The sequence below is a fragment of the Orcinus orca genome, chromosome 14 (assembly GCF_937001465.1).
Source record: "Orcinus orca chromosome 14, mOrcOrc1.1, whole genome shotgun sequence".
Lineage (NCBI taxonomy): Eukaryota > Metazoa > Chordata > Mammalia > Artiodactyla > Delphinidae > Orcinus > Orcinus orca.
This window is the reverse complement of record NC_064572.1, coordinates 10,345,044-10,359,122: the sequence shown is the minus strand read 5'-3', so window position 1 is coordinate 10,359,122 and position 14,079 is coordinate 10,345,044. Positions and strand designations below refer to the sequence as shown.

Here is a 14,079-nt window from a genome sequence, read left to right as displayed (position 1 = left end):
GGCTTCCCAGCTTTCCCAGGAGAATGTCACCTCTACCTCCAGCTTGGTGGACCACTGAAGCAGGCGTGCCTATGCTAACCAGCTGCGCAGAATAGCTACACTCCTGTGCTTGTCAGAGAGGACGTTGAAATTCACTGCCCCTCAATGCACAGTAACTGTCAAAACTAGCTGGAGATTGGACCTTCCCGGCGGTCCAGTGGTTAAGACTCCGTGCTTCCATTACAGGGGGCACAGGTTCGATCCCTGGTCTGGGAACTAAGATCCCGCATGCCGCACAGCGCGGCCAAAAAATTAAACAACAACAACAACAATAAAAAACTAGGTGGAGAGAAATGGTCCATATCAAGGATTTCCTGAAAGGTGTGAAGTTGTCCCAGTCCTCCTGCATCCCCACCGTCTACCCTCGGGTGACACCAGACCTCTGGAGAACCATATACCTAAAGCTGAATTATTTTGGCCACCTATAGAAATTTTTTTAATTGTACTTTGGCCATATTAGAACAGCTCTGGAACATCGTGACTGTACCCGCCATGCGATGCCAAGAAGGATGATGGTCTCCATACTGTACAATGTTCTCTCTTATGAAGGTCCTGGGGATGTCATCTCTCTGGTGTCTTAGCCAGAAATAGCTATGACCCTTCCAAGCAATTATCTTGTTTTGGTCTTAAGGACACGAGAAACTCAAGTTATTTTTCTACAGTGCTTGCTAGAAAGCCTGAGTGAAATCAGTGGCCCACCTTTAGCAAATATATAGGACATCATAGAATGAAGTGAAGGTCTCTTGACATCCTTCTGGCTTCATTATATTTTTCCTGTCCCCATTGCCACTTAAATTTTATCATTTCCTTTTGTACTGTGTATGCCTTTTTATTATTTATTTATTTTATAAATTTATTTTTTATTTATTTATTACTTTTGGCTGTGTTGGGTCTCCCTGCTGCGCGCGGGCTTTTTCTAGTTGCGGTGATGTGGGGCTACTCTTCGTTGCGGTGCGCGGGCTTCTCATCATGGTGGCTTCTCGTTGCGGAGCACGGGCTCTAGGCTCGCGGGCTTAAGTAGTTGTGGCTCGTGGGCTCTAGAGCGCAGGCTCAGTAGTTGTGGCTCACAGGCTTAGTTGCTCCGCGGCATGTGGGATCTTCCCGGACCAGGGCTCAAACCCGTGTCCCCTGCATTGGCAGGTGGATTCTTAACCACTGCTCCAGCAGGGAAGCCTCTGTGTCTGCCTTTTAGAATGGACTGCATTCCTTTTTGGAATTTAGTATGAATAAATAAGCCAGGCCTGGCCAGTCACTGGTAAGGATGCCCAGTGGTGCTTAAAGGGGGGCAGTCTTGCCCCTTCGGCAACAGGGAAAGGGAGGAGGAAAGGGTTAGGTAGCCAGGAGAGGGTTACCTCGCACAGCCGCAATGGCTGCACTCTGGAAATTGAGGCATATCCTGTGTGCAAAGTATCTGGGATCTACTAGACACACTGTCAGTTCAATTTTCACAGCTTTCATGAGGCACGCTCATCTATTAGGATGAAGAGACTCCAAGATACTCTTAAAATTCATTTTAAATATTTATTTATTTATTTGGCTGAGTCAGGTCTTAGTTGCAAGACACGGGATCTTTGTTGTGGCGCACAGGCTCTTCGTTGTGGCATACAGGCTTCTCTCTAGTTGTGGCGCACGGGCTCTCTAGTTGCGGTGTGCGGGCTGAGTTGCCCCCATGACATGTGGGATCTTACTTCCCTGACCAGGGATCAAACCCACGTCCCCCGCATTGGAAGGCAGATTCTTAACCACTGGACCACCAGGGAAGTCCCTCAAAATTCATTTTAAAAATGGTTAATGTGTATAACTGATTCACTTTGTTATAAAGCAGAAACTAACACACCATTGTAAAGCAATTATACCCCAATAAAAATGTTAAAAAAAAATGGTTATTGAATGCCTTCTATGTCCCACTGACTTAGGCCATGAGAACACAGCAACGTGAAAGGTGCCAAGAGCTCGGTTCCATGGAAACTCCAGAGACAGCCATCCAGGAAAGGTCACAGTGTAGGGGCAGCAGACCTCTGGTCTTCCCTTTGGAGGGAATGTGCTCTAAACCCAGGGAGGCGCTCTGAGAAGGATATGGGCCTGATTTGCATGCGAACAGCAAAATTAGCGCCTTTGCAGACATGACTGGGTTTCATTATTTTCATATTCTTCTACAATGTGAACCCAACTATGAATCTTTTGTTCCTAAGAAAAGACACCAAGACCTACCTGAACGGAATATTTATGAAAAACCTCAGGCAGTTACAGTGTCTCTACCAAGCCTAGCAGTCCTTCACAGCAAACCCCTTCCTCAGTGGTCCTCTTATCAGTGTAGAAATGAGCCCCTGCTTCTCACAAAGGACGGTGCTAACTTATTTCCTTCAGATGGTAGAAATCCAAATTCTGCGTCATCTCATGTACTCATAAATACACACACACTCCTTCCAGTTTGATGTAAAACAAACAGACAATGCTGGCATCAGCCCAATACGATAAAATGATTGACCTGGATGGAGAAAAAGGAAGGAGGGAAAAAAAAACCCTCGAGGCATGTCACTTAAACAGTTTTGCTAATCTATTTGAGGTGAAGGTCCCCCTTTATGCTTCTCCTTTGTGAGATCTATTACTTCTTTCACTGGAAGAGCGTTTCTTCCCAAATCGTATTATTAACTAGCCGTAAACCAGTGTTGTTTATTGTGCCATTGGGGTGGGATGAGACCTCCCCCACCCCTGGAGTCTAACGCCCGGGGGTCCCAGTAGGTGGCTCAGTTAGGACGCAGTGGTAGTTCGTTACTCACTCTGGGTGCCCCACAGTTCGCGATCTGAATTACTCACTGCTTGTGTTTCACCTGTGCATTTCTGTACATCTTTCCCAGAGGGAATAAGAGTTTTATATTACAGAATGAGCAAAGAGATCCCTGAAATGTATGAAAAAGAGTGCTTTCAGCTAAGATCCAAAGCAATGAGGTCTTGGAGAAAGACGAATGGAATCCTAAGACCTGGGATCAGTTCTTCACTATTTCACTTTATGTTCCAACAACCTGCTTGCTCTCCCCTTCCTGACCTTGACTCCTAGTTCATAGACTGTTATCCTAAGAGTTCTGCGTGTACATTTTTATTTGAAAGTTGCAGTTTCTCATCTCTGATGTATTACGATCATCTCACGCATGGGTTCTATAGAGAGGCTTAGTTTAAGCATTGCTTTTCTTTATCTTCCTCCTGTAATGTAACAAGAGTCTGTTGCATCTGCTATGTATTTTCTCAATAGGGTGTCTGTTGCCTGTAATATAGTGATCTGGATAAGAATTCTTTCATTTGTTCATCCAGCTAGTCCTTCGATCATTCCGCCAATCACCTTGTTATCACCTACTAAATACCAGGCATGGTGAATAATGAGATGGGATCCCAGGAAAAATGAATGGTGTGGAAGTGGGTGTAGGGACAGGTTTCATGTTTGCATTAAGTTTCAAAAGACACGTAAAAGGATTCAGAGACTTGCTTTTTTGGCCAAGACCGAGTAGCCAGTGTTGGAATATCCTTCCTGCCACAAACAATGATAAAGCTAGAAAAAACATATTAATCAACTGTTTTCAGATATTGGACAATAGACAGTGCAAGGCTCTGATCATTGAAAGAGGGGAAGCATACAAAGTGAGCTCCCACAATTGTCCCTGCTTTCTTCCCAGAGGCCCTTTCGTATCTGTAGCAGCAGCAAGGTAGAGCCCAAAGAGAGCACAGTGGTCTTGTTTAGCTAGGGAGGTAGAATCAGAATCTGGGGGTCAGAGTACTAGGCAGGAGTGAACTTCACAGATGAGGAGCTACAGAAATCAGTATAGGATCCCCTTTCGTGACTGAATGAATATTAACCTGCTTTGTATAGCAAGAGCCTGTATCATCAAGACCTGACAGAGAACAGTAACTGGTGAGGTGAGCTAAATAGAGAGGACAGAGGCCATACCGTGCTGAGAGATGTAGAAACTCCAATTAGCCAGTGGAGAGACCTGGCTGAACATCCCAGGAATTCACCTGAGGTCCAGAAAGACCAAGCTTTAGGAGTAAAGATATTCTCACCCTAGAATAAGGGCTACTGTAGACATTTCCAAACCAAGATTAAAAGCAAGTTTCAAAAGGATCAAGCTGACGTGCAGATAAATTGACTCCTTAACAGAGCATAACTCTCTCTAAAGGAAGAAAAAAAAACAGTCCCGACTGTCAATACTATAACATCAACAATACCCAGCATGTAATAAAAGTGTGTAAATATGTAAATAAGCAGAAAAAAGTGACCCATAACCAGCAAAACAAAACAAAATAGAAACACACCCAAAGATGTTGGAGTTAACAGAAAAGAAGTTTCAAACAGATATTAATATGTTTAGGAATTCAAAGGAAAATTATCATAATGAATGAATGAATTGAGACTATCAACTGACAGGAAAAGAACTGAAATTCTGGGAATGAATAAAACACAATGTCTGAAATGAAAAACTTAGAGGATAGGCTTAACAGGAAAAAAAAGGATCAATGAACTTGAAGACAAGGCAATAGAAACCATTCAAACTGATGTGCAAATAATGAAAAGATTAAAGAAAATAGAGATTCAGTGATGTGTGAGACAGTATCAAGCATCCTGACATATGTATAAGTGGAATCCCAAAAGGAGAAACAATAAATAGGGGCAGAAAAAATTGAAGAACTATTATTCAAACATTTTAAAAATTTGATGAAGAATAACAATTCATAAATCCCAGGAGCTCAGCACACCCCAAGCAGGATAAACACAAAACCAAACCTAAGTGCACGATCATCAAATTGCTGAAAATTAAAGAATAATTATAAGAGCATCTGAGATATTTTATTGTCATTTTATCAGGACCGTGAGAAAAATTTAAAAACACTTAATATACTGGGAAACAACTATGTGAGTTAATCACTAACATCTCATTAAAAAATAATGCAAGCCAGAAAATAACACAATGGTATTTTTTAAGTGCTGGAAGGAAAATAAAACTGTCAACCCAGAATTCTACATCTAGGAAAATGAAGGCAAAATTTAAGTTTTTACAGATAAAGAAAAGTTGACATAATCACCAGATAGCCTGCGCTGCAAGAAATATTGAAGGAAACTCTTTCAGCTGAAAGAAAATGATAGCAGATGGAAAATTGATTCTACATAAAAGAATGAAGATTGCCAGAAATGGTAAATATGTAAGCAAAGATTTTTTATCTTTGTAAGCCTTTACGGAATTGATTGTTTAAAGCCAAATAATAACAAACTGTTGTGGGGTTTAAATGTTAATATACATTAAAGTAAAATGCTTGAATAGCACAAAGGACATGAAGGATTAAATATACCATTGTAATAGTCCTACGTTACAGGAAGAGTAGTATGAATTTTACCCATGTGATAGGGTAAAAATGCACATTATAATTCCTAGAGAAACTGCAAAAAATAAAACAGAGTTATAGCTAACTGATTTAAAAGCTGATACACAGTAAATCACTAAAAGTTATTCAGCACGCTCCCCCCACGCCCAAATATCGGAAAGAATGCAAAGGAAAAAAATGGACGAATTAAAAAAACTGCAAGATGGTTGATTTATACCCAGTCATATAAATAAGCACGTTCATGTAAATGGACTAATCACTAATTAAAAGGTGGAGACTTATCAAACTGATAAAAAAGCAAATCCTAACTCCGTGCAGTTTACAAGAGATATGTTTTAAATACAAAGGCATGGATAGATTCAAAGTAGAATGATAGAAAGTTTTTTTTAAGATTTATTTATTATTTTTTAATTCAATTTTATTTATTTTTGGCTGCGTCGGCTCTTAGTTGCAGCATGCGGGATCTTTTGTTGGGGCACGCGGGCTCTTCATGGCGGAGTGCAGGCTTCTCTCTAGTTGTGGCATGCAGGTTTTCTCTCTCTAGTTGTGGCGCGCAGGCTCCAGGGCACGTGGGCTCTAGTTGAGGTGCTCAAGGTCAGTAGTTGTGGCGCGTAGGCTTAGTTGCCCTGCGGCATGGGGGATTTCAGTTCCCCAGCCAGGGATCAAACCCGCATCCCTTGCATTGCAAGGTGAATTCTCTACCATTGGACCACCAGGGAAGTCCCAAAAGGACAGAAAGTTTTATCCCTTACAAACACTAATTATGAGAAAACTAGAATCGCTGTATTAATATCAGATTCAAGACGAGGTATATTACCAAAATACAGATATTTCATCATGACTGAAGAGTCAATTCATCAAGAAGACAAAACAGTCCTAAATATGCATACACCTAATAACAGAGCTGTAAGGAATAAAAACTGATAGGTGAGTTACAAAACAATTTACCTGAATGAAAATTTTAAACACAATATAAAAAAATTGATGGAGTACAACTAAAGCAATTCATAGGGAAAAACTTACTTTTTTGTGCTTCCTTTTTCCTTCTGTCAATAACTAAGGGCTCAATTATCTTGATAAAGATACAAACCACCACCACCACAGCCAATAACAACTACCCCAGTTGATTGGCTGTCCTTCCTATCTTCTCTCTTATTTCTTTTCTTCTCTTCACCATGACTTTGGTTTAAGTGGTCTGTACTTATGGTTATTAGCACCTGTTACCACTGTCCTGTCATCACTAATTCGTTCCTTATCCTCTTATCCTCCTAGGGCAGCCCGTCTCACTGTTGAACTCATAGCTGTTAAAATGACCTTTGTTATAGTAAACGCTATGCCCTGAAGCTTTTTCCCATTGGTCTTAATGATGCCCTCTGGGACTACAGAGAAGATCAAGTTCACATTTCCACCACAGCCCTTCAGATAGTTGTTGAAGATGACCATTGTTGTTGAAGATGACCATTGTCTCCCCCGAAGTCTTCTTTTATGCAAAGTCAAAGTCCCTGGATCTTCTAGTCATTCTTCAGTAACATAATTGGAGTTATTTTACAACCCTGTAGCTTTCTTGACATGTAACTAACAATCTGTATGATCTTGTTCAAATCAGTATTATTATTATTTTTTAATGGAGAAAGTGTAACTTGCCCAACTCATCTAGTTTTATTTCGTTTTATCAGTAACCCTTTATGTGTAGCATCCTAAGGAATAACGCGAGGTCTCTTCTGACTCTTGCTGTCCCTTTGTTTTGGTCGCATCAAGATCACATTCAGTTTTCAAGTGTTATCCTAGTTCGGGTTCATATGTTCAAAGAAATTACCAAAGTATTTGTTAAGTATGCTACTATATATTAATGAACTGTGTGCCTGGTTTTTTGAACCAAGATGGAGGACATTCCGTTTATTTCTACTAATTTTCTTTCTTTCTTTTTTTTTTTTTTTTTTGCGGTACGTGGGCCTCTCACTGCTGTGGCCTCTCCCGTTGCGGAGCACAGGCTCCGGACGTGCAGGCTCAGCGGCCATGATGGCTCACGGGCCCAGCCGCTCCGCGCGGCATGTGGGATCTTCCGGGACCGGGGCACGAACCCGTGTCCCCTGCATCGGCAGGCGGACTCTCAACCACTGCGCCACCAGGGAAGCCCTCTACTAATTTTCGATGTATTAGTTTCAGTCTGCCAAAGCCGTTTGGCGAGACGTCCTTAGATTGTAACTCTGCATTCCAGGAGGTACCAGTAATCTCACGTCATTAGCATACTGTATATGTTTCCCCTCAAGTCATTAACAAAAATATTAAAGAAGATATGGTGTCTCATTCAGCAAAGATCATTGACACCCGTTATCCTATGTTTTTAGAACTAGCTCCTTTGGAAACGTGTTCGGCTCACCCAGTGCTCACAGACATGGGAGATGAGGTGGTGCACTTTGGCTGTGAAGCTCTTCCAGGACACCCCTCCTGGTAACACTTCAACATGCACCTAGCTGCTCTCAGACCTTTCCACCTGCCACTTTCTTTGGCCTCCTATCTGCTTAGCCATGACCTGCAGGTTTCTGGAAAGGGGAACTCAAGGATATAACCATCCTGCATTTTGGCCATTCTCGTCCACAACCACCATGAGAATGTGTCTCTTCTAACACAAAAAAAACCAGGAGGAGATGAGAATCAGAAGGGATATGGATGAATAAAAGAATTAATGATTATGGGACTTCCCTGGAGGTCCAGTGGTTAAGACTCTGTGCTTCCAGTGCAGGGGGGCGTGGGTTGGAGCCCTGGTCCAGGAACTAAGATCCCACATGCCGCGTGGCCAAAACAAAAAAAAGCAAAAGAAAAAAGCATTAATGATTGTAAGATCGGTGACTTATTTGGGGGTACTTGTTTGAACTACGAACTACACAAATCTCCTGATTTCTAAACTCTCATCAGCATCTTTCCCTGAATAAGGGCAAGGGGAAAATCCATTCGAAACGGAGATTATTCTACGACCTCTTTACAACTGCCATCGTGTTTGTTGCTCTGCCAGGAACCTACTGCCAGCAGAGGGAGGTGGAAGCCATCACAGAGGGCGACGAGGATGACAGAGGTTGCTGCTGCTGCAAACCAGGTCACCTGCTCCACCTGTTGTCCTGCAACGCCGCCTTTAACCTCCGCTGGCTCACCTGGGAGATCACGCGAGCGCAGTACATCCTGGAGGGCTACAGCATCATGGACAACAACGCGGCCACCATGCTGCAGGTTTTTGACCTCCGAAGGATCCTCATCCGATACTACCTCAAGGTATTGCTCCGGGTCCCAGACCCTTGTCTGAGTAATGATGCTGGGCTGGCTCCAGAGGCTCCTGGAAAGCTTTGGAAAGAGCTTAGGAAGCTTCTGCCCAGCTTGTGCATCAGAGGCTTAGCTAGGTTTCGGGGCCACTGGTTTCGTGAAAAAGCCTCGAGGGCTTTGGGTTGGCCTGACGTGCATGCCCCAAGTCCTGTCCTAAGCCTGGGCACGAAGAGGTAGTCTGTTTTCTTGCCTGGACCTTCTTCTCCACTTTTAACATCCCATGAGTTGCTTGACAAATGGAAACCTCCTGGAAATACGACCAGACCTCAATTTTTACGAGTTATAAGGATCAATTTAGAGGCTCTGCAAATTTTTACCTTTTAGAACCAGAGTTAATTTTTTAAGCTCATGATACAAATGCAAAAATAGAGTTAAATGATCCAATCAGGATTAGCTATGACAGCCTTTTCTTACTCGTACGGGGACTAGTACATTTTTCAGTTGCTCGGTACCTACATCTGCTCAACCTGTATTCAGCCTGAGAACATGTGCTGGTTTTGAATAAGTCTCCTAGAGGAGACTTACGTGAGACTTGACCAAGGATGCAGCATGATAATAGGGGCGAAAGTGTTTTCTGAGGGGGACGGGACGGGCGAGGGTGTCTGTGATGGTTCCTATTCTGAGGGACTACTTTGCATGGTGAAAGCCCTGGGTGGTCCTCAGAGGGGTCCACATTTTAATGCCGTTCCCAAGGAAGAAGCTCATCCACCTGAGACCCCAAACTCTCTGCCAGCTGAGGCTGAGACAAGTGGTCCAGCAGAAACAAGGAAAGAACAAAATGGAAAGGTAACACGGGCGCCTGAAGTTTCAGGAATTTCCATCAACTAAAAAGGAGGACGTTTAGAAATTGGAAATAACTCCCGGGGGGAGCCCCAGCGTCTGCAGCAATAGCTGCGAAATTGTTCAGGAAGTAGAATTCAGACGATGAAAATCAGAAGGTTAAAGAACTCCTAATGACTACACCCCAAGGTCATTGCAACAAGAGATGTTGGTGCGACAGAGATGTTCTGTGGCAGAATATTTAAAACAGCTCGAGCAGTTCGTGCTCACCACCTTCGTGTGTGCTAGAGGGATGCAAAACTTTACATCCAGACCTCACACAAAATGATAAATGTTTGCCCAACCTCACACAAATTGGGGAAGATTTGGGAAGTGAAGCAGGAAGTTGTGATCTTTTGCTGCGCGACTCCATGTTTCTTCCCTTGGCTGTTATATCTGAGACCCAAGAAGTTTTTCATAGAGTCAACTCTTGGGAAGTTGGGTCTATCAGCTGGTATTGACTTGGCAGTGGGCCGTGAAATGCCAGTGGCACACGCACGCAGGAAGTGTGTTCCTCTCACACGTAAAAGAAGCTCTTCTCCAAGTCCTCAGGGACCAAGGTCCCTTCCAGCTCCCAGCTCCACCATTTTTAGTGTCTCCCCCACCTTAAGGCTTAAATGGATGGAGAGAGGGACACAGAAAGTGAAGGCCAAGGGCATGCACAAGCTATTCCTTAAGAAGTTTCCTGAGGGACTTCCCTGGTGGTCCAATGGTTAAGAGTCCGCACTCCCAATGCAGGGGGCCCCGGTTCGATCCCTGGTCAGGGAACTAGATCCCGCATGCGTGCCGCAACTAAGAGCCTGCACGCAGCAATGAAAATCCTGCATGCCGCAACTAAGACCCGGCGCAGCCTAAATAAATAAATAAATAATAGATTTTTTCTTTTTTCTTAAAGAAAAGGACGTTCCTGAAAGGTACCACAGTACACTGTAGCTGTGTCCCATTGGCCAGAAGAGATTGTCATATGCCAGCTTCGAGGGGGATCTAGAAAGGGTATTCTGGGCAGCCATGAACCCAGACAGAAACTGTGTGTCATGGAAAAAGGGGAAAACAGATGTTAAATGGCAACCAGCTCTCTCTGGTGCCTCCCTCCCAAAGGAGAGGGTCCCTTGAGGACCCGCTTTAGTTCTAGGGGGCAACAGGATGGGGTCATTGCAGGGGGGCTAGATCCAGGGGCCGACAGCAGCCGTGCCAGGGCTGGGAGCTTACTCCGAGGTGGCGGCTGGGGACAGTCTAGATGGGCCAGATGGATGAGCCCCGGAGCCACGTGTCTCCTTGGTGCCCCAAGAACAGGGCAGAACAGAAGGGGCAATTCAAGATGGCGGAGGAGAAGGACCTTGAGTTCAGCTCCTCTCATGAAAACACCGAAAACACAAGCAAGTGCTGAACAGCTATCTATAAAAAAGACTGAAGAACAGGACAAGGCTGTGCGTGCCGCCAGAGCTCTCTGCTGCTACCTCTGTTGGGCTTTCCACTCCCCACCCTTCCCTACGCATGCGTGGCTGCATCCCAGCCCCCTCTTCCTGCGCTGCTCTTTCAACCTGAGCTCCCAGGGCAGCTCCCCCTCACATTCTCCCTGGGGTCCAGGCTGCCGTGTGCCTCCCCGTCCTCTGAAACCTTCTCTCTTTCCCTTCTGGCAACTCGCTGCTCCCTCTGTGGGTCCCCAGACCTGAGTGTGATGACTTACCTGTGGAGGTGCCCGTAGTCTTTAGATGAACGAAGGTTCCAGGTAACGCAGAATCTGAGCCATCCAGTCTGGACGGACGAGATCCCGGTGTAGGCAAGAGTCTGCAGGATCTGCTCCAGGCGTTAGTGGTGAGGATGGAGTTCAAGATTGAGCCACGTCCCTGTGCATCTGGAACTTCCCGTAGACGGCTTTTCCACGGGCCAGACGTGTGGACAGACAGGCCTCACACGATGGGGCCAGCAGGTTGCCGAGTGGGTGAGAGGGGAGAACGAAGAGCTGAGGTGCCCCCTCTGGGGCCACCTGCTTGGCTTTTCCGGAAGCCTGGGGGTGCTCCATGCCAGGACCTGCCTTTTGATGTCTCTCACCCTCTCTTCACAGTACTCCTCTCCTAATGTTACAGGGAAGAGCTAAATCTGACTCCATGTTGGATCTGTTTCTGTTACTTTAACCTTTGCTTTCCGCTGCTTTGGTTCACTGAAAGGATCCTGTCTGTACACAATGGCCCGCCTCAGGGAACCCTGCCCCTCTGCCTGAAGGTTAAACCAAAGTGCCTTTGTTCAGGGCAACCTCCGGCCCCTGTCCACCTGTGCATGGCTGCAAGAAAGAAGAAATTAACACACCCCCTGCCCGAGGCTGGCCATTCCAGGGGATATTGGCAAAACTTACCGCCTTTTTACTTTACTTCCTCACCCCCTCCCCCTCTCTGTGCTATAAAAGAAACTGGCATCCAGACCCCGATAAGATGGTTCTTTCGAGACTTTAGTCTGCCGTCTTCTCAGTCTGTCAGCTTTCCGAATAACGTCGTCTTCCCTGCCTCAGCACCCTGTCTCCCGATTCATTGGCCTGTCGTGTGACGAGCAGAGTGAGCTTGGACTCGGTAATGCTAACTCCTGGCAACGTGCCTCCTGATTCCCTATACGTTTTCTAAAATGACAGTTTGCAATCTGATAAACAAACCCAGGATAAAGTGTGAGTGGCGGAGGGCTGAGGGAGGCCCCCAGAATCCGCCGGGAGACAGTGGGCTTGTGGGAAGACTGTCCATTGACCTTGTTTTCTACGAGCGGGCAGTGATGCCGACGTGAGAGCTTGGCAGGGGGGGCGGGCGGGCAGGAGAGCGCACAGGGCGATGGTTTGTGACCCATCGGGTGATTCCCAGTAGCCAGGGGACAGACCTGCGGCATCAGGATCCCCCAGCCAGCCAGATCATTACAGATTGCCACGTCCTACCCAGAAATTCCCATTCTCTGCACCTGGGGAGTGCCCCGAACACCTATATTTTGAACTAAGTTCTCTAGGTGATTTGATATGCAGCTAGGCTTGGGGACCACTATAGACATTTGTGCTCAGTGGAAACAGAATCAGTGCTCAGGAGAGGCTGAGATTTGGGGGCAGATAGATCTCATGGTACCTCCTGGTAATTCACATCAGCACCAGTAAGGCCTGTTCACACGAGACTTTCTGTAAACATCACACTCAGTGCCTTCCTACCCTTCGGGGACCGGCAGCTCAGAAAGTCTGCTCATCTCCCTGGTACAGTTAGTTCAAGGAAATTTCAGGAGTGCTGAGTGCCTATGACGACTGAAAAAACAGCACTTTAAGGTAAAACCAAATGAATATATGTCAGTCCACTGTATAGCACAGGGAACTATATCTCGGTGCTCTGTGAAGACCTAGATAGGTGGGATCGGGGTGGTGGGAGGGAAGGGATATATGTGTACATACAGCTGATTCACTTCGTTGTACAGCAGAAACTAATGCAACATTGTAAAGCAATTATACTCCAATAAAAAAAATTTTTTTTCTTCTTTGGCCTAGGCTACTCAGTGAACGAAATTGCCTTTGTAGCCCTGAACTGCTTCAAGTTTCAGGGGTTTGGTTTCATTCTTTTTATTATTTTTATTGGACAGAAAGAAAAGCTTGGAATAATTCCTTTGCACAAAAGGATTTTTTTTTTTTATCTTGTAATAAACTGGGTCAGTTCTCACCACCCTCTATGAATATATTTGAAATCATTTCCTTTCTGACGACTGGAGGTTTTCCCTGGTGCCTCGTCCATCTCTCCTCCATTCATTAGTGATTAAAACCCTCTAGCCGTCAAGAAATCAGCTTTCTGTGAGGGCCTGCTTTCCCAGGCACCATTGTTTCTGCACAGCTCTTACAAAGGAGATACGCTTATCACCTGCCCTGCAGGATACGGTGGAAAGTACCCGGGGATGTGGGCCTGCCTGCCAGGTCCCCCTCTTAGAATGCGCTGTCTGGGAGAATATGCTGATCTACGATGAAAATGAGAGGCCAGGAGGATCCCCGCTAGAGGAGCCAGATATGGTGAATTAATTCAGAAGAGGCCCTGCTTTCAACACGGATCAGGTTCCATGCAGTCAATTCGTGTCACCATCCTGACTTAGCAGTTTGACTTAGTGTGAGATCCGTTTCATCCTGACAGATTCTGAAGGATTTCACACCGTTCATTGACAGAATTTCTGCCTAAATAAAGGGGAAATGGGGTACGGTTTGCAGCCAGTTGGAGTGGTTCTGTTTCCTCCCAGTGAGAGGGGTTGGTACTGACTCCGAGGGAGAGCCAAGCGTTCCACTCAGAAGCCAACGCTGCAAGTTTGCCAGAACTAGAGGAGGGAGTTTGAGCCTCTGGGATTCAAAGTCCTTGTTAACTATTCTGATTTCATCGGCGGAGGGGTTATTTTCATTCCTCCCTAGAAACGAGTGAAAAGGTTAGCGCTCAGCTTTCCATTTTTGTTTGTTATTTCTGTCTGGTACACGTGATTAGGACATATCGAGGAAAAACTCGACCAGATGTTTGCTCGAGCCAGGTGTTTAGACAGACCAGATTTCTG

General features: G+C 45.3%; 1 protein-coding gene across 7 annotated transcripts in view; it reads left to right on the top strand.

Moving 5' to 3' along the window:
• PCNX2 (pecanex 2) overlaps nt 1-14,079 on the top strand; it is a 274,063-nt gene that overhangs the window by 231,212 nt on the left and 28,772 nt on the right. For all 7 annotated transcript variants that reach the window (XR_007471226.1, XM_033408945.2, XM_049696787.1 and 4 more), the window contains one exon: nt 8,423-8,676. Coding sequence is in view for 6 of the 7 variants with exons in the window: in XM_033408945.2 (XP_033264836.1) it covers nt 8,423-8,676 (254 nt within the window). In the remaining variant the exon portion in view is untranslated. The remainder of the gene's footprint in view (nt 1-8,422; nt 8,677-14,079) is intronic.